We start from the raw sequence: 23366 nt of genomic DNA, 5'->3' as shown, positions 1-23366 counted from the left end.
AAAAAGTTTGAGGACCCCTGGGACTCCAAACAGGTCACTCCCTCCCTCCCTCCTGCCTCCACCCCCACCCTCACCCCCACCCCGCAGCCCTTCTAAGCATCAGCAAAGCAGGTTGTGGTCCAGGCAAACCCAGAGTTCTCAGTGTTAAAGCAAATAAGCGCGCAGCACTCAGCCCCCCTTCGTGGTGTTTGCTTCCGCATTTAAATGTGCTTGAGGTTTTCAACAGCCCAGAACATGGGCTGTGAAGAGACGGAAAACACGCAATTTATAGCAGATGGGGCCAGCCTTCGCGAGCCGCGCGGCTGAAGTGGCATCCATCAGCAGCACTTCATGCTCCATTTGTCCAGAAAGAGACCCGCCCGGGGAAGCCCCGTGGAACCCGCCTGTGAGGAAAGCACCTTAACACATCGGTGCGAATAAAAACGCGCCCGCCCGCCCGCCGGCGTTCAGCCGGAAAAAAATGTTTTTTTCATTCACCCTCTGCCACTTACGCATCTCTGGTCTTTTCTAAATTGTTTTTGAATCCTTTATTCTCTGCTGGAAAAAGACACGGTGCAGAAACGCCCCATAGAGCCATGATACTTGAACTTGTAAAGTCCTGTTTCCCTAATTCTGTTTTTTTTAAAATATATTTTTATTGATTTCAGAGAGGAGGGGAGAGGGAGAGAGAGAGAGAAACATCAGTGATGAGAGAATCATGGATTGGCTGCCCCCTGCACGTCCCACACTGGGGATCGAGCCTGCAACCTGGGCATGTGCCCTGACCGGGAATCAAACCAACCATGACCTCCTGTATCAAAGGTCGATGCTCAACCACTGAACCACGCAGACAGGGCTCTCCCTAATTCTTGACCTCATTGTCTTTCTGCAGACCTTATTGGGCAAGGATCTGACTCCTCTTTTCCAGCTGCCATTCCATTCCTTACCGTTCCTCTCCTGTACTTTATTTATTTAAAAAAATTTTTTTTTTATTGATTTCAGAGAGGAAAGGAGAGGGAGAAAGAGATAGAAACATCATTGATGAGAGAGAATCACTGATCAGCTGGCTGCCTCCTGCATGCCCCTTACTGGGGATCGAGCCTGCAACCCGGGCATGTGCCCTGACCGGGAATCGAACAGTGACCTCCTGGTTCATGGGTCGACGCTCAACCACTGAGCCACACTGGCCGGGCTCCTCTCCTTCATTTTTGAGGGTGTTGGGCTAGGAGTGAATGTTCTAAGCCAGAGGAGCCCTCTCGACCTTCCCTGCCCAGGAAACCCAGGCCCCGTAGAATGTGGTTCAGGTAATAAGTAAACAGGTTCTTCGGAGGCCCCCAAGTAGCCATGGCTTAGCTCCTCACTCTCCTCTCTCCTCACTCTCCTCTCATCCGCTTTTGCAGATGTAAAGTGGACATCGCCTCGCTCCCACTCAAGCAAGCCAACTGCTTGGAGCTGCCCCTGGACAGCTGCCTGGGGGCCCTCCTGGTGCTGATCACGCTGACGCCCTGCGGGGGGGTCTCCATGTCCGACCTGTGTGTGTGCCCCTTGGCGGACCCCAGCGAGAGGAAGCAGATCAGCCAGCGCTATGTGAGTGCTTTGCCCCGTGACACCGTTCCGGCCCCACCCCCACTTTTTAAAAAACGTTTTTTATTGATTTCAGAGAAGAAGGGAGAGAGGGGATAGAAACATCCGTGATGAGAGAGAATCATGGATGGGCTGCCTCCTGCACGCCCCCTACTGGGGATCGAGCCCGCAACCCGGGCATGTGCCCTTGACGAGGAATCGAACCGTGACCTCCTGGCTCGTGGGTTGATGCTTAACCACTGAGCGACACCAGCCGGGCAACCCGCCCCCACTTTTAAGTCGCACCAAAGTCCATGAACTGAGAAACTGCGTAGAAAGAGTTCTTTGTCCACAGTTTAATGGTGTGTCCCATAAAACAAGACATCAGATCTAGAGGTTACTGTGTTCGTGAGAAGGTGGAAGCAGGTTAGAATTTACCCTCCTGCTATTCTACGGGCCAACCAACGGATTTTGAATTTGTCGCTTTTAGGAAGTCTTTGGAGGAAATTGAAGTCCTCAAGTAGACAAACTACTGTTTAGCAGGTCTGTGCAGGTGGATGGGAATTTTAATACACCTTCATCACAAAATAGCTATTTTTTTAAGCGACTATTCATGGTCGCAGTGTTATAGATACTTTTCCAGAACCTTCTAGATGCAAGTGAGTCTGTGCTTGTGTCTTACCAAGCCAAGCCCTTCACAGGCAGGGAGGACTGTTGTGCTACCCGACCCGGGATAATATTGGCATCTGAGAATTTTGTCTAAGTCGTTGCCATGTGCTTGGAAGTCCACGCAGCGCTTTTAAATCAGATGGCTCTGTCCTCGTCATCTATTGTTTTCTCCTCTGGCTTTCTCGGTGTCTTTATTTGCATTCCATTTTTATCTCATCTTCTGTGTAAATCAATATGTTTGTTGCCACCCACGAAAGACACGCTTTAGGAAAGTGGCATAAAAATGAAGCAAAGACGAATCTTTATTTAATGGGAATATTATTCTCGGCATAAACTTCAGTGCCTCCCATCCCTTCCCCGGGCAGGTGTATTGATTAATTGAAAAATTCTCCGTCTTTGGGAGTACAAAACCTGTGGCCACACATCTTATTGTTAACACGCATTCTGCAGGCAAGGTTGGCGTCCTCCAAAGACATTTCGATACAATCCACTGTTCATATTTTTTTCGGATGGCTTTAGGTAAACGAGTGAAGGATTGGTGATGAAAAATAAAACTTTCCTCTGATTTTCCCATGGATAACTTGGAAATTTTACCAAATTCATGAGGTGTGTCATATATTTGTAAGGTGGCACTAGACGAGATCATAATGACTGCTGAAAGTCATGCCTCCAGATTTCCAGAGTACTAATTGAAAAGAGATTTGAAAAGGCTGATCAAGAGAGATACAGTATTTATTTTTAATTTTTTTTGTTTATATATTTCTTTATTGATTTCAGAGAGGGAGGGAGAGGGAGAGAGAGATAGAAACATCAGTGATGAGAGAGAATCACTGATCGGCTGCCTCCTGCACGCCCCCAAATGGGGATCGAGCTCGTAACCCAGGCATGTGCTCATGGCTGGAATCGAACCTTGGACCCTTCAGTCCGAAGGCCGACACTCTATCCACTGAGCCAAACCGGCTAGGGCTACAGTGTTTTTTTAGTTAGTGAGCCGCTTCATAATATAAGCTTCATAATAATTAAGATTTGCTTGCCTAACATGCACTGTTGCTGAGAACTTTCTAAAGCTGTTTCTGATCTGCCTCAGAAAAGAATGCTGTATTACAAGACACAAGTTTCAGACACCTGGATTTAAAAACAAAATGTTTTTATTTATTTTCGAGAGAGAGGAAGGGAGAGAGATAGAGAGATAAAAACATCGATGAGAGAGAAACATCATTAATTAGCTGCCTCCTGCACGCCCCCTACTGGGAATCAAACCTGCAACCCCAGGCATGTGCCTTGACTGGGAATCGAACCAGTGCGTCTTGGTTCATGGGTCTGTGCTCAACCACTGAGCCACACTGGCTGGACTGGGCTGGATTTGTTTTTTTATGTCGTCAGAATAGACAGTCTTCAAAGTTGAAAATTATTTCACTTAATATGTTTTCATTTAAGCTTAAACGCTAGTCTTTTTTTTGTTATTTTTTTGTTGAAAATGTAGATCAGAAATAGCTTTAGAAAGTTCTTAGCAACAGTGCATGTGAGGTTAAGCAAACCTTAATTATTATGAAGCTTTTATTATTCTACCCTGAAATGCTTCAATGACAAGGATTTTTTTTTAATCCTGTCATAAGTCCCCAGGATCAACCTATCACAGGTTTTTAGTTATTTGATGATGGCACAAATACTATATCCAAAGGTTTGAAAGTGGCATCCTGTTCAGTGAGTGTGGCTGAAAGCGCTCGAATGATTTTATCTGCTTATATCTCTTTGATACTCACGTTTTGAAGGACATAATGTACATAGACTTCTGAATATTGGCTGTATACATGCTTAAGCATTAGACGGTATATTGGATAGATACTTAATGCCGTATATCAGTAGATATACCGGATGGGCCAACGTAGGTATATTAACAGTCGTTTATATTGCAACTACTACAATAATTAATGAATTATAATGCAAGAATAAACTATATGTTTCGCATCCTCACAACTATAAACCTACTTTTGCCCCACCCCGTGTCGAAGTCTGGGCAAAGGAAAAATTAGCATAAATGCAAATGCAAACCCGATGCTGGATGCTCCGTCTCCCATGCAATGAACTAGCTAAAGCGTGGACCAGAAAATTCACTCTCCATCTCCATCCCTCCTCTCTTTCCCGCGGTAATGACCATCCACGGAGGGTCCACGTGTTGTCCTCTGGTTCTCCATAAAGTTCGCACCAACGAGGGCAGAGTAATGGTGCCTTCCCAGGTGATTGAAAAGTTTCATTACAGCGAAGGACGGAGACAAGGAGAAGGGCAGCGCTCCACACGCATCTTCCCGGCGGGACGCCTGCGCTGTCGCCACAGGGCCGTGTTAAAAGCCGATTGTCTGTGTGTGTAATGTGTCCATTTCGGAGCTGGAGTTAATTAACTCCCAGGCGCTTGTCATCTGGTTGCTGTCGATGCCTCAGTGTCCCGGTGACGGATACGGTGCACCGTGCAAGGCGTCCGGGCGGTGGCGTGAGAAAGGCCGCGATCCGTGGAGAAAGCTTTTCCCGGGGGGCGCTGTGGCATGAGGGGGTAGGAGAAAGCTGCTTCATCTGTGATCCACGTGTGTGTGTGTTTTCTCCTCAGTGTTTGCAGAACTCCCTGAAAGATATGAAGGACATCGGCATTTTGCAGGTGAAGGTTTTAAAGGCTGTGGACCTCTTAGCTGCTGACTTCTCAGGTAGGAACCGTTTTCATGCACTTTTATTTATATATTTTATTGAGTTTTTACAGAGAGGAAGGGAGAGGGAGAGAGAGTTAGAAACATCGATGAGAGAGAAACATCGATCCGCTGCCTCCTGCACACCCCCCACTGGGGATATGCCCGCAACCCAGGTACATGCCCTTGACTGGAATCGAACCCGGGACCCCTCAGTCCACAGGCCGACGCTCCATCCACTGAGCCAAACCGGTTAGGGCTGCATTTTTATTTTTATTTATCGCCCTCGTTTATGTCATCTTATGGCAAAGCAAAATCCTACATAATAAAGAGTTAATATGCTAATTAGACCGAACAGCGGAACTATGACCTTCCGGACGAAGCCGGGCTGCGAGGGCCCAGCCCCTTGCATGAATTTCATGCCTCAGGTCTCTAGTGTTTTAATAAATAGAAGCATGTACACAGCAATCATGCTTTTTCCAAATAAAGCAGCGGTTTTCGACCTGTTTCATCTCATGGCGCACGTAAACTATTTACTGAAATTCAAAAAATATACCTTTTACTGATCTGACAAAAAAAACAGGTACAATTTGGATTGATTTACTGGGAAAAATGATAGTAATTGATTTCCTTTTTGCTCCAAAGTGACTTTTTTAAAAAATCAGGTGCCTATATTTATACTGTGTATATGAGGATTTCTGGTACCAGGAATTAACCAGTCAGATACAATCTTATTAGGTGACATGACCAATAAGATGCAGCTCCGTTATATGACCTGTATGTTTATGGCTCAATACAGGGAGTTCAAACCAGGTGGCTATTGTTGTGTTGGCTGTTGTCATTTTTAAAAATTTGATAATCTCAGGGAAAAGAGGTCAGGGCCCCTGATTAAATAGTATTGCATGTTTTAAAAATTCTTCTGGCACTTCATTTGAAAAATTGCTGAAATAGAGGAGCAGAAAAAATAAGATGCAGATAAGCCATTTTTTTGATGGAAGGAACAATTTCTTCACCAAATTATTATTTTTCAAATAATTGTGCTATGATTCGATAATGTACTTGAGCGTTTAGCTTTCAGGATATTTATGGATTCTTAGTGTCATGACTTTGCTAAATTAACCTTTTGGTAAGACTTTTCTCTGGTATCTCCATAGAAACAGAATCTACTTGTTGCCTTTATTCCATTGAGGTGCTCTGTGCCTTTTTAAATAAATATTTTTATTGATTTCAGAGAGGAAGGGAGAGGGACAGAGAGATAGAAACACCAGTGATGAGAGAGAATCATTGATAGACTGCCTTTTACACGCCCCACACTGGCATGTGCCCTGACCGGGAATCGAACCGTGACCTCCTAGTTCATAGGTTGACGCTCAATCACTGAGCCAGGCTGGCCAGGCTATCTTGTTAATCATTTTAAGGCTCTGATCTGTCCCTGTCTCATTAAGAAAGACCTACCCGTTTCTGCTAAACAGATCAGTCCCCTCCCAAACCTTGGTTAAAATTCACCTGCACGGTGAATTCCTTGTAGACTTTAATCAACCAGATTAGATTTCCTTGAACTTGAGCTTCCTCTTCTGCACCGACATCCGTTACTTCCTGGAGGGTTAAATGAGAACCCGCGTAAAGCATAGCCCTCTCCAGCCGACACCCGTCCCCAGCAGCCAGCAACGTCCCCGCTGTCCTCCGTCACTGGCCCATGTGGACATATGTTGGGTTTGCCTGCCTCGGGCTGCTTCTGCGAAATACAGGGCTCACTACGGAACAGAGATGCATAAATGTGGGATGTAGGAGACACAGGGAAAATACACAGCCAGGGATCAAAGGTGGGTGCACGCAGCCCTCTGGCCGGGAACATGAGGGCAGTTTTCATGGAAAAGGTGACATTTGCTAAAAAAAAGCAGAGCTTTTATGAGGGTTCCATAAAGGTAATGACCTGGTGGCCTGTGTACATCAGGGCCTGGTCCCGCGCCAGGCGTTAAGGGCATGCTTAATAAATATTTGTCAGATGGATGAAATGACCTCTAAAATCCGTTTATTACTTGCCATCCCACTTCTGTAACTCATATAAAGGTAAAATTATTTAAATGAGACACCTCCGCTTGCCGTTCGAGGCATGTCAATGAATTGTCAAGTGGGGTCGGACGGAGCAAAGGCGATGGAGTGCGAGGTGCTAAAACACCATGAAACTGTCAAGGTGGCACGGCATCTGGCTGTGGCCGGTCACCTGGATGCGTCACCTGCAAACACAGGTGGAGCACAGACCCTGAGCGTGTATGTGTCTCCTCCGTGCCATTGGGGAACATTGGGGCCATTCATTTATTATTTTTATTTACTTATTTTAATATTTTTTTTTATTGATTTCAGAGAGGAAGGGAGAAGGAGACAGAGAGAGAAACATCGATGATGAGAGAGAATCATTGATCGGCTGCCTCCTCCCCCGCCCCCCACTGGGGATCGAGCCAGCAACCTGGGCATGTGCCCTTGACTGGAATCGAACCCAGGACCCTTCAGTTTTGCAGGCCAACGCTCTATCCACTGAGCCAAACCAGCTAGGGCTTTACTTTTTTAAAATATATTTTTATTGATTTCAGAGAGGAAGGGAGAGGAAGAGAGAGATAGAAACATCAATGATGAGAGAGAATCATGAATCAGCTGCCTCCTGCCCCACAATGCCCCACACCGGGGATGGAGCCCACAAAACCTGGACATGTGCCCTGACCGGGAATCGAACTGTGACCTTCTGGTTCATAGGTCAGCGCTCAACCACTGAGCCACCCCGGCCACGCAAGCTTTTCTTCTTTTAAGGCAAAAACCTGGAACTGACTTTTTGGGATTGAACTTTTGCGCATTTGCAAGCAACAAACGTATAGCGTATGTGCTCACAATGTATTGAATACATAGGCTGCTATATGTGTGTGGCCACTCCCTGCAAAGCTGTTTTAACTCCTAAATAGCCATGTTTATGCTTTTTCCTGCTTCCCTCACACCATGGGAGGCCTGTGAGCTATTGTAGGCTTCCCGTTATAGAAGAATAAGGACCTATAGTAACTCAAAGAGAATCTAAAAAGGGAACAGACATGAGCTTCTGATTTAAAAGAAAACACCAGCTCTACCTGGTTTGGCTCAGTGGATAGAGCATTGGCCTGCAGACTCACGCATCCTGGTTTCAATTCCCGGTCAGGGCACATGCCCGGGTTGTGGGCTTGATCCCCAGTGGAGGGCTTACAGGAGGCAGCCGATCCATGATTCTCTCTCATCATGGATGTTTCTCTCTCTCTCCCTCTCCCTTCTTCTCTGAAATCAATAAACACGTAAAAACAACCAGATAAAAGTGGACTCACTCACGTCACAGTTTACCACCTGCTCCTATGCCACCTGTGTGGTCCCGGGCACCGGGCTGCGTGTCAGTGCCAGCCTGTTAACGATGCCACACTTGCAGCATTGGCCGGACCCCACGGCTCCCACGTGGCTTGCGGGGGAGACGGCTCGCTCTCACCTCTCAGCCAGCACAGTGGCACCGTCAGGGAAGCGCGTGGCCTCGGTTCACTGGCTTGTCACGTCTGAGATCCCTGTGGCTCTGACCCACGTCTGTGTTTTCCTTCCAGGGAAGAGCGACCCTTTCTGCTTGTTGGAGTTGGGCAACGACCGGCTGCAGACACACACCATCTACAAGACCCTCAACCCCGAGTGGAACAAAGTTTTCACGTTGTAAGTCCTTTAGCCTCTGGACTATCCGGGGGCATCTGTAACAAAAAAAAAAGTTATTGATTTCAGAGAGGAAGGGAGAGGGAGAGAGACAGAAACATCAACGATGAGAGAGAATCATGGATCGGCCGCCTCCTGCGCGATCAGGGATCAAGCCTGCATCCCCTGGGCCTGTGTCCTTGACCGGAATCGAACCCGGGTCCCTTCCATCCACAGCCCAACCCGCTATCCACTGAGCCAAACCAGCGAGGGCAGCAAACAGTGAATTTAGCCACTGATTTCTAAGTGAATTCTTCATTCATTTAAAAAGAATCTTCGTTTTGCTTTTCTTACTCGGAAGCTACTTCGAAATCACCATCCTTCTACCCTCCTCCTTCTGTCTGCCATTCCCTCTCCTTCCTGTTTCTTTAACGGCCCCACCCTGCGTGCACGCAGACACGGAAAATGTCACCTAGTAAGAAAGTTGGCCTTTTCTCGTATGGATGACTGAATCTGCTCTGATGGAAGGCTTGGGAATATCGTCAGTTTGATTTAATTTTTGGAGTTTAATTAAATGGTAGTTTTATACTCTGAGGACGTGCAGACTTAATTAGTGAAACCGTGTTTTCAGATCTTCACGGAACCGACTCCACGTGTGTGTGCGTGCGTGTGTGTGTGTGTGTGTGTGTGTGTGTGTGTTTGTATGTGATCCGCGGTGTGTTTCTCGTTGCAGCCGTGTTAAAGACGTCCACGATGCTTTGGAAGTGACAGTGTTTGATGAGGACGGCGACAAACCCCCGGATTTCCTTGGGAAAGTCTCCATTCCCTTGCTCTCCGTAAGTTGCTTTTGCTAATACACAGTTTGTGCGTCATTGTGCGGTTGACAACTTTCTATGGTCTAAACTGCTTCACCTTTTCAACCTGGGCCAGGAGAACACTTTAAACTCTAGCCAGAAACAACTGTTTTATGCCAGTAGTTTCAAATATAAAGTGACATCATTTTCTCGCTGTGTCAGTCCAATATGATGGAACCAACCAAACCGTTTTGACCAGCCTTTTTTTTTTTTCTTTTTTCTTAAATATGGTTTTACTGATTTCAGAGAGGAAGGGAGGGAGAGATAGAAACAGCAATAACGAGAGAGAATCATGGATCGGCTGCCTCCTGCACGCCCCCTACTGGGGACCGAGCCCACAACCCAGTTATGTGCCCCAACCAGGAATTGAAACCATGACCTCCTAGTTCATAGGTCTGTGTTCACCCACTGAGCCACTCGGGTCAGGCAAGGTGTGGCTGTTGCTATTCAGATTGATTTCTGATTCCTTGATCAATAAATTGGGGAAGTGATCAGCTCCTCAGAGGGTCTATGGGGGCTCTTCCTGCAGCACACGCTCTCCAACTGAACTGATTCTCTACCTAACGTCTAGATCAGTGGTCAGCAAACTGCAGCCCCTTGAGTGTGGCTCTTCCACAAAATACCACGTTCGGGCGCGCACGTACAGTGCGATTGAAACTTCGTGGCCACACTCAAGAGGCCAAAGAGCCGCATGTGGCTCGCGAGCCGCAGTTTGCCGACCACTGGTCTAGAAATAATTCTGATGAAAAATATGCCAAAACTCTAAGTATTTCTAACAGGAAACATTTTATTCCTTAAATCTCCTGATCGATAACATAGTAAATATGCGTTGGAAAATAGTATACCCATTGGAGAGTTTTAAAACATTTCCAGGCTAGACACCATCTCCTAATAATTATCTGATTCAGTAGATTTATTTAACATGTCTATCTTCAACTAAGTGGTCCTAATTCTGTCCTGAAAATCCGGCTGGATTTTTCTCATTGATCTAGGTCACTCTTTTTTATTTAAATACTAGAGGCCCGATGCACAAATTTCGTGCAGTGGGTTTGGCCCTCGCAGCCCTGGCCGGCCCTCACAGCCCTTCACAGCCTTGTCCAGCCTTTGCAGCCCTGGCTTCATCCTGAAGGTCGTCCGGCTGTTTGGTCTAATTAGCATATTATATAGGATATGTTTACCTTTATTATATGTTTACCTTTATTATATGTTTTATTATATATTTATTTATATATATCCTATTTATTATATAGGATATGTTACCTTTATTATATGTTTATCTTTATTATATAGGATATGTTTACCCTCTCAGAATTATCTCATGGGCCAACCTAGGAAGGCTTTGAGAATCAGATTTCTGTAAAATAAGAAGAGCATCTCTTTATTATTATTTCCGAATGTCTGCGGCATGATGAGGCCCTACATTTCGAAACAAATTCTAATTCTCAGTGCAATCCATGCCAGCATGTGAATCTGTAATCAGACGCACGCCTCACGCAGCCTTTAGCTTCCTCTGTGAATCCATGTGCGCAGTCGCGAGCTGCACCAGCAACAGCTTCACTTAATTAGTTTTATGGGACAAATTTCCTGTAATTGCTTCTCCCGAATAGGAAATGTCCATGCAAGTCCCCATTTGCATTTCCAATCGAGTATTTGCCCACGGTGCACCTGTGATGAGATTTGCACATTAGAATGGACACATTTACACCATCATTTTGCTTTGTGGTTAATGCTGAAATCTTGGCCATTAAAATAAATAACATTGATCTTTTACTTTGTGTTAATACTTATATATGGGAAACTAAATTTAAAAAATATTAAAAGTAGTCCCAAGGCAGGGCTCACATGGTGATTTTTGAACACAAATGTTCAGTTCTCCTCCTTGCCTAATTTTGGTTCAGTATGTCCATTGAAATACATAAACGAAGATATACAGTAAGGCAAATTTCTCTCTTGGCCCTTCAAACTATGAGCGTAGCTTTGACATGCTGGAGATACCATGAAACATATGTAATATATATGGTGTGTGTAGTTTATAAGGTGGATGATATGTGATTAGGATAGACCGCTAAGGGAGGAAGATGAATAATCAGTAGGATTTCTTTAATGTCCTATAACAAGAAGATGGCGTGTATAAATCTCAACATAGCATGCATGATGGTAAATGTTGAATGGGTTAAACTTTTCTGTTAGATGGAAAAACCTCTTACAGTGATTCAAAGAGGAAACCTAAGTGCTACATCTTTGGAACACCTCAACATGGTAACACAGAAATGGGTGAACAAAAGTAATGACATAACTGTAAATACAAGTCAGACATACAGAGGAGGCTGTTTTATGGGTTCAAAGAGCCAATGTCAGTATCAATAAGGTTATAACACACTTGAACGCCTATGTCAGCGGTTCTCAATCTGTGGGTCGGGACCCCTTTGGGGGTCAAACGACCCTTTCACAGGGGTCGCCTAAGACCATTGGAAAACACATATAATTACATATTGTTTTTGTGATGAATCACTATGCTTTCATTATGTTCAATGTGTAACAATGAAAATACATCCTGCATATCAGATATTTACATGATGATTCATTACAGTAGCAAAATTACAGTTGTGAAGTAGCAACGAAAATAATTTTATGGTTGGGGGTCACCACAACATGAGGAACTGTATGAAAGGGTCGCGGCATTAGGAAGGTTGAGAACCACTGGTCTATGTGAATGATTTTGCATAGAAGTGTGTGTGTGTGTGTGTGTGTGTGTGTGTGGTATTAGAAATACAGGAAATATTACAAAATTAGAATCACAAAATGATCACACATATGATCTATTCAGCTTTAAAAATATCAGAAGGAAAAAATAAATAAGGCTGTGATATTTCTTGAAAGCCCAAATTTTGAAAGTCCAAGTTGCACAATGTGTGTTAATAGTGAAAGGCCCCCCACACCATCCCATAGCTACTGAATTTCTGGGGATGAGATGCTGCAGTCTCCTTTAAAATAAAAAATACATAAATATATGTGTAAATATATATATTTTATTTCAGAGAGGAAGGGAGAGGCAGAGAGAGAGAGAAACATCAGTGATGAGAGAGAATCATGGTTCGGCTGCCTCCTGCACACCCCACACTGAGGATCAAGCCTCACGTGCCCTGATGGGGAATCGAACCATGACTTCCTGGTTCATAGGTTGATGCTCTACCACTGAGCCATATCGGCCGGACTGCAGTCTCCTTTTCTAGCATGTTCTCCGATGCATTTCAGGCGCACCAAAGTGATTGGTCTCCAGCTTTAGAGAATGAGCAGTGAGCTTAATTCATGCCTGTGTGTGCATACACACACGTAAATATATAAAATATTCTGATCAAATTCCCATTGAACACGTTCATGTATTGATCATCTTGTAGGTCCCAAATGCCTCAATAAAAAGAGACTTTACGCCGAAACCGGTTTGGCTCAGTGGATAGAGCGTCGGCCTGCGGACTGAAGGGTCCTGGGTTCGATTCCGGTCAAGGGCATGTACCTGGGTTGCGGGCACATCCCCAGTGGGAGATGTGCAGGAGGCAGCTGATCGATGTTTCTCTCTCATCGATGTTTCTAACTCTCTCTCTCCCTTCCTCTCTGTAAAAAATCAATAAAATATATTTTTTTTTTTAAAAAAAGAGACTTTACTGTGATCACAGTACTAGGAAAATAGAAGTTAATAACAAAAGGGAAACAAGTATTAAAACACTTGTTGGGGGGAAATAATCCCAAGTAGCTCATGTAGATACCAAAACCGCAGCTCTAGAAAGGAACAGTGCAATAGTACATTTGAAAACCGTGGAGAATTACCTTGGGAAAGGAAAGAGGACTTAGTAATTCCATGAGGATTACTAAAGGCTATCTAGGAATGTTCCCTTTGTGATAATACACCAAACTTTCCAAGGGATATGTATGTTTAGGTATCCATGTCATATTTTAATTCAATAATGAATGAAAGTACGGTCCTTCTAATTTCAGATTTCATTCAGAGCAATTTAAAAAATAACCCGATTACATTATGTCCCACTTGGAAATGGATGTTTTTCTCCTCGAACAAATAAAAAGATGACAATGAAAAAACAAAACAAAACCGCGGAGAAGGGCCAAAAGTATTATTCAGAGGAAATTCTTCACTTGAATGTTTTCATAATTAAACAACAAAGGTTGAAAATCATTTAAGCATCTCAGCAAAAGGAAATAAAACTAAGGGCATTAGAAAGGAATTAATGGACATTAAAAAGTGAGCAACATGGAAAATATGGACATGGTGTATTTGACAAATCCAAGTGATTACTTCTGTAAAATGTAATTCAGCAGGCAAGCCATTTACAAGGCTATGGAAAAAAAGAGAAAAACACATTAGGAATTATGAAAGAACAAGAAATATAGGGATCACTAGGAATAACACACCTAAATTTTATTGAGGAGTATGAGTGGAAACTTAAAAAAAAAATGAATAATATCACCAACATAGAAAAGGTGTGTTTTTTTTTCATCCATAAAGAAAAGACGTGTCTACCCAGCAGAAACATTAATTTGAAGAGGTAGGGATCAGAGCAGTTAAACTAATAATCCTATGAGTGGCTTGTGCTTTATTCAGACGAGATTATGATTATTTGGAGAATAGACGAGGGAGCTGGCCACCTGGTTTGGCATCCGGTCTTTCTCCTTCTCGGGCTGTGTGATTTTCCAGGTTGCTAAACCTCTCTGTTTCTGTGATGAGATGAAGATAATTGTCATGATACCGACGTTGGAGGTTTGGGGTGAGGCTTTACACAGTTTGGCCAATGTAAAGTGATTGCCGTATAGCATCCCGTAAGCACTTACAGTGTAAGCTGTCACCTTCATCACCTTTACATCAAGTCATTAAATTAGTGTAAGCAGTCCGATTGACACCTATAGTAAAGATTTTTCACTAGGAGTGATCACGAAATGTAGGAAAAGACTCTCGCCCAACAGGTGTGGCTCAGTGGTTGAGCGTCGACCTATGAACCAGGAGATCATGGTTCATTCCCAGTCAGGGCACATGCCCCGGTTTCGGGCTCGATCCTTAGTGGGGGGCGTGCAGGAGGCAGCCGATCCATGATTCTCTCTCATCATTGATGTTTCCATCTCTCTTTCTCCCTCTCCCTTCCTTTTTTAAATAAATACAAATATATTTAAAAAGAAAAAGGACTCTCAAATACTATCAGAGAGAGCATGACTTGGTACAAGCCTTGTAGAAGGCACCTTGATAAAATGGATTAAAATGTAACATAGCACGTATCTTGGAGCATTTGTATTCTGGGTATCTATTGTAGAGCAGCGTCTGAGACTTGAAGAGATATAATTACCCCTGGCCACACAGATGCTAAATGCCAGACGTGGGAATTGAATCTAGGTCTGTCTGGTCTCCCAGTCGTACCACGGCCCACTGTTAATAAACTTCGGAGAGAAAATGTTCATTCTCATTAGTTATAAAAAGAGTAGATATTAAAACAACCTGAGGCCTTTTTATTCCTGTGAAATTGCTGTATATGAAATAAAGGTGCCCAGCGTTGTAAGGAAATGGCTGGTTTGGTTCACAGAGGCTAGGAGTATAAATGGATACAGCGCTGTAGGAGGGAAAGCCATCAAAATAGATATATCCTGTGAGTCAGCAATTCCACCTCTAGGGATTTATTTCTGGGGATGCATAACTCCTCTGTTCTTCAGGTACCTAATCTGTAAAATGTGAATTTAAAAAGTTTATATATCTCAGAGGTGGGTGTGAAATAATCAGGGAAAACAGTGACAAGTACACAGAAATGGCTTGTGAATGACACCTAGTTTTCAGTCTTATGTTAAGGTATATATTTTCACTCTCTTATCTTTTGAATTTAAAAAAATAATATAGATGCTGGGAGCATGTGCCGGGGGGTAGGGGAGGCCGGGGGAAGGTCAATGGGGAAAAAAAGGAGACATATGTACTACTATTTGTAATACTTTAAACAATAAAATAAAATTAAAAAAAAAAAGATCATATTCATGAACTATCTACATTCCATTTCTTGGACTCTATCCTAGAAAACGTTTGATCAAAATACAGAAAATCATTTATGCATAAAAAATATATGGGAAACATTCCCCATTGTAATAATAGGTTATTATTTTCAGTGTTTAATTATAATACTAAATATTTAAACACATGGATCTATTCCTAAACCCAGCCTATTCCACATGCAAAGTAGCATATTTCCTCTTCCCTTATACGCGACCTTTTCCCCAAAGATTTTCCTTCTAGCAGCCAGCCAGAAAGAGTGGAATCAACAGGAAAATTCAGAAAGTGTGTGGATTATTTATATTTTGAATATTTATAGCACTTCAAAGAAATGAGGCAGATCCATATACTACTATAAACTTTTAAATCTGAATCATATTGACAGATGCTAAATGAAGTTGCAACGTCCATATAGTTTATGAATGTAAAGTCTCAATAAAAACTTAGAAATTTTCTATCTAGTTTCCATCTAGGGGGAAGAACTCTGGAAGTTCAGAGAAACTTTCATATTTTTTCCCGTTATTTTTCAAACTTTAAAAAAAAGGTTTCAACTTGTAATTTATATATTTTAAAGTAATATGATATTCAAGTGCCAAACAGGAATAGCCTTAATTATATCTGAGGCCTTTTTATTACTGCGGAATTGCTGTGTGTTAAATAAAAATGCCCAGTGTTCCAAGGAAATGGACAGTCTGATTACTTTAATGTCCCTAGGTGGATTCTGTGTTTTGCTGACACAATGGTAGGACATTGAGAAAGAGGAAACGATCATTTACCAAATTAAAAAACATGCACACGCACCAAAAAAAAAAAAAAAAAAAAAACACAAAAAAAACTTCTTTTACTATAAAATATTTCTTTTTATACTGATACCTCTTGTTCTTCTGTTTGACCTCCTCTGACCCTAAAGAAATCATGGAAATTTTAAGATAACAGCATACAATGCCTGTGGGTCGAGGCAAAGCTCACTTGGACGCCAGTCAGCTTGGCAAACGGTCACGCCGCTTTTGTATTTATTTCTTTCAACTTTCACACCCACAATTTATTAAGTGAGACCGCGGACATAAGAGGAAGCTCCGAATCCTGTTTGGAACCCGTTTCGGAAGGAAACCTAGGTCTTTATGGGGCACCCCCTTCCTCTTCGCCGCCGGCCAGGAAAGCCATCTCTCTGTGGAGGGCCCATTCAATCTGGAGAGGTGGGGTGACTTCGGGAAGGAAGGTGACCCCTCCCTTGTAAAGTGGAATGGCTCTGTTTCCCGCCCTGACTTACTCGACTCATTTCCACCTCTGTTTATAAGAACCCTTGTGCCGAGCGCTTGGAGTGACAGCAACAGTCAATGAAAATATGGCTTGGCCCGGCCGGCGTGGCTCAGTGGTTGAGCATCGTCGACCTATGAACCTGGAGGTCACAGTTCCATTCCCGGTCAGGGCACAGGCCCGGGTTGCGGGCTCCATCCCCAGTAGGGGGCGTGCAGGAGGCAGCCGATTCGTGATTCTCTCTCCTCATGCCCCTAATGTTGACAGCTTTTATACCCATGATGCACTGGTCAAAACTAAACAACAACGAGAAAGAGAACAACAACAACAAAAACTAAAATCCCACCAAACCCGGCATTGTCCATTTCTGTTAACTAACCTGTGGCCTTTGTTTGAATGCCACCGGCTTTCCCGATGCTGTCCTTTTTCTGTTCCAGCGTCCAGCCCAGGGGACCTGCCACACTTGGCATTTCGTCGTCTTATCTCCAAAGTCTTCCGATTTGTGACAGTTCCCAAGAGTTTCCGTTTTCCCACGACCTTGGCCGTCTTGAGGAATACTGGCCAGGGATTTTGTGGAATATTTATCTTGTTTTAATAAATAGAAATGTATAACCTCTGAGATTTTTGAAGGAAAGCCCATGGAGATGCCGTAATCATCCAGGCCACTAATTTTCCATTTAGATCATCAGTATCAACCTGGTAATTGTTGCTTTAGCTTTTAATCGACTGTAAGAGCACGCTACAATGACAAGTTGATTTAAGATGATGTTAATATTTGCCTAATAGGTGTTTCATCTGTGTGTGCGTCTTGCATCCTCAACTCTGTGAGTTTGTGTAGTGTAAACCCCAGCAAACGTTTGTATGTTATCTATTGCTTACAACAGATTCGAGATGGACAAACGAATTGCTACGTATTGAAGAATAAAGATTTAGAACAAGCTTTTAAAGGGGTCATTTACTTGGAGATGGATCTCATCTATAATCCGGTAAGTCTAACTGGGCCATATACCTAATGGGGAAGGTGGCCAGCCTAAGAGACTCAAATCCGTGTAAAATGTTTTATAGAATGTTTGCACAGAGGGAGAGTGAAGGAGAGAGGGAAAGAGAGAGCGAAAGAGAACAGTGTTTTAAAACCCAACCATTGCCCGGCCAGTGTGGTTCAGTGGTTGATTGTTCACCTATGAACCAGGAGGTCACAGTTCAATTCCCAATCAGGGCATATGCCTGGGTAGCGGGATTGATCCCCATGTGGGGCGTGCAGGAGGCAGCCGATCCATGATTCTCTCTCATCATTGATGTTTCTCTCTCTCCCCCCCTCTCCCTTCCTCTTTGGAATCAACAAAAACATATTTAAAACAAACAACAACAAAAAACCCTTCAACCATCAAATCCGTACTGGACACTCCAGTTCTCAACTGGTATTCATCCTGTTTTTCCAGATCATGGAGAGGAAATGAGATTTTTCTGTACAAAATAGGTTTATAACCCAGAAGCTCATTTTCACATGCCAGGTGTGACTGGTGAAAACAGCTCAAAACTGTGACGTGAAGGGAGGTTTTCCTATTCAGAGACTTTAGCCTGAGAACTTCATGAAGCTGATCTCTGCGGTGGTTTAAATATCTCCGTTGGTTTGCAGACATCCTGTCGCCTTCCAAGACCAGATCTGGTCTCCCCCACCCAAGTGAAGTTCATGCAATGAGACCCCCCCACACACACACATGCACACACACACACATGCAGAGCGTGGGGGTTGCGGGGGGGGGGGGGCACCGTTCTCCACTCCCCACCAGGGCCTTAGGGGTATAACAGATTGGTTTCCCGGTCCTTCCCATTCATGAATAGGAGAAGGAGAGGAATGAAATCCACAGAAATGCCTCCCTTTTTAACAAGGATGTCTTTCTAGGTCAAAGCCAGTATCAGGACCTTTACGCCCAGGGAAAAGCGCTTTGTTGAAGACAGCCGCAAGCTGTCCAAAAAGGTAGGTCTCTGTGGTGAGCTGGCTGTGGGTGCACTCAGCATGCGGGACCTGGAGTGCTGGCTGTCATTATATGCTCGAATCTCCCCTTCCCCTTCCCATCTCCCTCCTCCTCCTCTTCCTCCTCCTCCTTCCTCCTCCTTTTCTTTCCTGTCCTCTATCTCTATCTCTATCTCTATCTTTATCTCTATCTCTATTTCTACCTCTATCACCATCTCTATCTCTACACCTCTATATCTCTATCTAATTTATCTCTATTTCTATCTCTTCTGTCGTTCTCAGTCCCCACCTCTCCACTCCTTTCTCCTTTCCCCGCTTCTCTCCCAAAACAAGGACTTCAGTCAGCTTCATAAGAAGGGAAAGACGCAGCCGATATCTGTTGGATGAGATAGAAGGTGTCAGCCCTCCGTTAACCTCCTGAATCATCCTATGAACAGAATTCCTAGCCACAGGCCCCCGTCCGTACGCGTTCCCCAGATCTGCGTGCCCTGCCCACCTTCCTCTAACCGCAGCCGTGTCTGTCCCCATCCTTCAGCGTCTCGGGGAGATATTCTGGCCTTTCCAGTCATAAAGAAATTAACCCAGGGGATCTTAGGGACGTCTAGCCTGGGACTCCCACAGCTTCTCCTACCACGTTTGTATTGTCTGAATTCGGGGGGCGCTGCTACTTCCCCCCGTTCGGAATGGCCTGTCTCTCTCTGTTTCCCTGAATTCTTCTGTCCTCACTTCAACCAGAAGTGAGGCCCAGAGCCCAGGAGGGGAAGTGGCACATTCTTGGTCAGGCGTGACTCTCCCATTTATCTCCGGGCCCCTCCCTGTCCTGTGCAGACAGCCTTCGGGGTTTCGCTCTGTCCCTATTGTCCCTCTGTCGTCCTGCAATGCAGAACAAAGTGTCCCCTTTTCAAAGTATTTATTGCTTCCCCCGCGTCCTGTGGGGTGAGCAGCTGTGGATGACATAAAGCCGTTACATAGAGAGGGCGTCTTATCATCCTTTTGTTTCCCATGAACTTCTGGGCGCACTCGGGCCAGGCCCCCGCCACCCTCTGGAGGGAACGTCCCAGTGTTTTGCTTGGTCTGCAGTAACAGGGGCTGTCATGTTTACTTGGTGTAATCGGAGGCGACCTCTTATTTTTTTATTTTTATTAGTATTAGTATTGCCTGTTGGGCTCTGTTTACTTGAAAGTTAAACCCTGAGGTGGGGTAGCTGCTTTGGCAAACAAACCGAAATGAATCCGCCTGCAACTGGGAGAAAAGACACTTCCTTTGCCAAACAGGGACCACCGCGTGGTGGGGTGGCTTCGGGCTCTGAGAGCGCCAGGGGGTGGGGCTGGGGTCCTGGGGTCTGTTAGGATCCTCCCCAAGTACCTCTCACCACTAGGTGTCCCCTCCTTCTCATAAGATCGGAACTTTTGCTTCTGATGCAAATGCTTAAAAGCACTTAACTATGTGACAAGCACTCTCTCCACAGTCAAGATTGGTACAGGGCCTAAGAGAGAGGTTAAGAAACCAGCCCAAGGCCACACAGCTGGGAGATGGGAGAACCGCATTCCTTTGCCAGAGCTAGCCTTGCCTGTAGACTTTTTTTAAAATTCATTTCAGAGAGGAAGGGAGAGAGAGAAATATCAATGATGAGAGAGAATCATGAATCAGCTGCCTCCTGCATGTCCCCTACTTGAGGGGGGTGGGGGGGCGGATCGAGCCCACAACCCCGGCATGTGCCCTTGGCCGGAATTGAACCTGGGGCCCTTAAGTCCGCAGGCTGATGCTCTATCCACTGAGCCAAACCGGCTAGGGCTCCTATAGACTTTTTCCTCTAGACCCGATTAGTTAAAATGCCTGCACATTGCTATTATAAATTGTCCATTTCCTTCTAAACTAAATAGGTAGCCACTTGTTCCCACTCTCTGTCTTTCTGTCTCTCTCTCTCGCTCTCTCTCTCTCTTTACACACACACACACAGACACACACACTCACACCCCCCAGATGCCTGGCTTCTGTCATTTTCTTCCAGCTCAGTTTGGTGATGAACACGATTCAAAGAGCTCCTCCTCTATCAACGGTGCCATCCAATGCATCGCATTCCCTTTTCCTGTCTGGATGATCGGACTTTAAATAAAGAATTTTAGAAGAAGCACGAGGACTTTTCCCCTCTGCTTTCTAATGGGCAGCAATACAGCATACAATGGAGACGACCAGGCTGCCTGATCCACACCGACTGCGTGGAGCATTCAAATCTCCTTCCCTGTTTCCCGTGTCTTCCGACCAGATCTTATCCAGAGATGTGGACCGCGTGAAAAGGATCACCATGGCGATATGGAATACACTCCAGTTCCTGAAAAGCTGCTTCCAGTGGGAGTCCACGCTGAGGAGCTCCATCGCGTTTGTGGTGAGCGGCCTCTCTCAGGCTCATGTTGTTCGTTTCCGGGGCCCAAGTTCACGTGCAGAACACGGGCTTTATGTTAACTGGCAGGAAGCAAAATGCAACACAGAACCTCGTAACAGTTCATACCTGGAAGGAAACTGAAAAACCTAAATGGGCCCTGGCCGGTGTGGCTCAGTGGTTAGAGCGCCGGCCTGGGGACCGAAGGGTCCCAGGTGCGATTCCGGGCGAGGGCACGTACCTCGGTCACATGTTGGGTTCCTCTTCAGCCTCTCTACCTCCACTTCCTACCCGAGTTCTCTTACAAACTTTCCATGGAATGTTCTGGGCAAAAAAAGGAAAGTCAACACCATTGGTGGCTTCTTCCAATGGGCACCCCAGCCGGCCTCTGCCAGGAGCAGAGCGTTTCCTCTTTCTGGAGCTTCGTTTCTGGCACGGGGAGTTGTAGCAAAACAGCTCGGTTGCCCGGGGTCGTGCAGGAGAATGACAGCCATGATTAATGGGCTGCCGGGCTGATCTGAGGAAAGATTATACCCCAGGAGGAGGACCAGGTTGTCTTGTGTGGGGACTTCTGATGGGGAGCGGAGCTTGGACGGGGGGTGCATGGTCTGTTCCCTCTGCTGGGCCGTTCCTTGTGCAGACGCAGGCTGCCATGTTGCCCTCAAATCTCGGGGGCCCGTGGGACAGAAGATAAAGGGGTGCTCTTCGTGCTGGGCTCCAGACTGTGATTTTGCAAGGATCCCTGGTTTCATGAGACTGCGGGAGGCCCCACTCTATGGGCGGGGGGGGTTAGTTTCCATTGGACATCATTGGAAAAAGTACAGAATCAAGTAGGAATGATGCAGGCATAACCTCTCTCTCTGGGTTGTGCTGAAGGTACTGGGGTAGAAAGTGCTCACTTAAACACGCTGTTTTCAGTTTTAAATATATATATTTTTTGATTGGAGAGAGGGAGAGAGAGAGACACACACACACATCAATGATGACAGAAAATCATTGGCTGGCTGCCTCTTGCACACCCCACACTGGGGATCAAGCCCACAAGTCAGGCATGTGCCCTGACTGGGAATGGAACCATGACTTCCTGGTTCATAGGTTGATGCTCAACCACTGAGCCACACTGGCCTGGCTGGAGGCCTTTATATATTAGAAACTAGAGGCCTGGTGCATGAAATTTGTGCACGGGTAGGGTCCCCAGGCCTGACTGGTGATCAGGATCTATTTGTGGGGCATTTGGAGGGGCCCCTGCTGGCACCCGCCTTGGCTGGCCTGGAGCCTGCGGACTGGGGGCAGCTCCTGCATTGAGCGTCTGCCCCCTGGTGGTCAGTGCACATCATAGCAACCGGTCATTCTGCAAAACGGTTGATTTGCATATTAGGCTTTCATTATGTAGGATTGGGCTGCGGTGTGTCAGGGTTCCCTCCACAGGTGTGAAGAGGACCCTTTGGGTGAAGCAGTCCCCACGGGGCTTTTCCTTCTCCTCCAGGTCCTGGGAGTCCCACTAGCCCCACACGCTAAGGGCAAAGGTGTAGGAATTTTGTTCTCCCTTCTGTTTTGTCAGATAACATGAAAGAGCCTGTTAATATCATGTTAATGTCTCTGTTTTCAGATGACACAAAGGAAGAATGTTACAGGATCATGTTTAGTATATTCTGGCTGTTAATTTTAAAGACTTTATGAAAGCAAACCATCCGTCTTCGAGATTCCTTTGGATGTGTTTATGAATATATCATATCTTGATGAAAGCAGGCATTGAAGAAAAGCAGTCTGTTAAGACCTAGTCCCGTGGTGGCCGGTCAGAAGTGGATGGGCCGACATGAAATAACTTTAATCTTGTTGGACGGTCCAAGCATAAACCTCCCCTACCATGGGGTCAGTCCTACCCACATAGACATTGGGGTTGTATTCCCAATAGTAAACGAAGAAAGTTCGCTTGAATTCTCTTTAATACACTACAAGTGTGGATGTTGCTGTATGCTGTTGAATTCGTTGTTATTGTAAGAAATTAAATTTGGGCTTTCTTGGAGTGGCCAGAGCATTCCACCAAACCACGCTTCTGCTGGCTCAATGTTTTTGTTAGAGTGATGATGGGAAATTTTGCTCATTAGGTTTTTTAAGTCTTTCTCTTTCCTCTACATTTTTCTAGACATTTTTATGTCCTTTTCTGAGCTTTATTGGTTTGGTATAACATATATATATATATATATATATATATATATATATATACACACACACACACACACATACATATATATACATACACATACATACATATATACATACACACACATACATA

General features: G+C 44.9%; 1 protein-coding gene across 1 annotated transcript in view; it reads left to right on the top strand.

Annotated features, from left to right (window-relative positions):
* The window catches only part of MCTP2 (multiple C2 and transmembrane domain containing 2), a 128455-nt gene that overhangs the window by 63675 nt on the left and 41414 nt on the right, over window positions 1-23366 (top strand). The window contains exons 11-17 of the mRNA XM_081114885.1: window positions 1380-1566; window positions 4814-4907; window positions 8492-8594; window positions 9304-9406; window positions 17600-17701; window positions 18619-18693; window positions 20957-21076. Of these exons, the coding sequence (XP_080971011.1) occupies window positions 1380-1566; window positions 4814-4907; window positions 8492-8594; window positions 9304-9406; window positions 17600-17701; window positions 18619-18693; window positions 20957-21076 (784 nt within the window). The remainder of the gene's footprint in view (window positions 1-1379; window positions 1567-4813; window positions 4908-8491; window positions 8595-9303; window positions 9407-17599; window positions 17702-18618; window positions 18694-20956; window positions 21077-23366) is intronic.

The sequence above is a fragment of the Myotis nattereri genome, assembly GCF_964212035.1.
Source record: "Myotis nattereri genome assembly, chromosome: 21".
In the NCBI taxonomy this organism is placed as follows: domain Eukaryota; kingdom Metazoa; phylum Chordata; class Mammalia; order Chiroptera; family Vespertilionidae; genus Myotis; species Myotis nattereri.
This window is presented reverse-complemented; position numbering and strand designations above follow the sequence as displayed.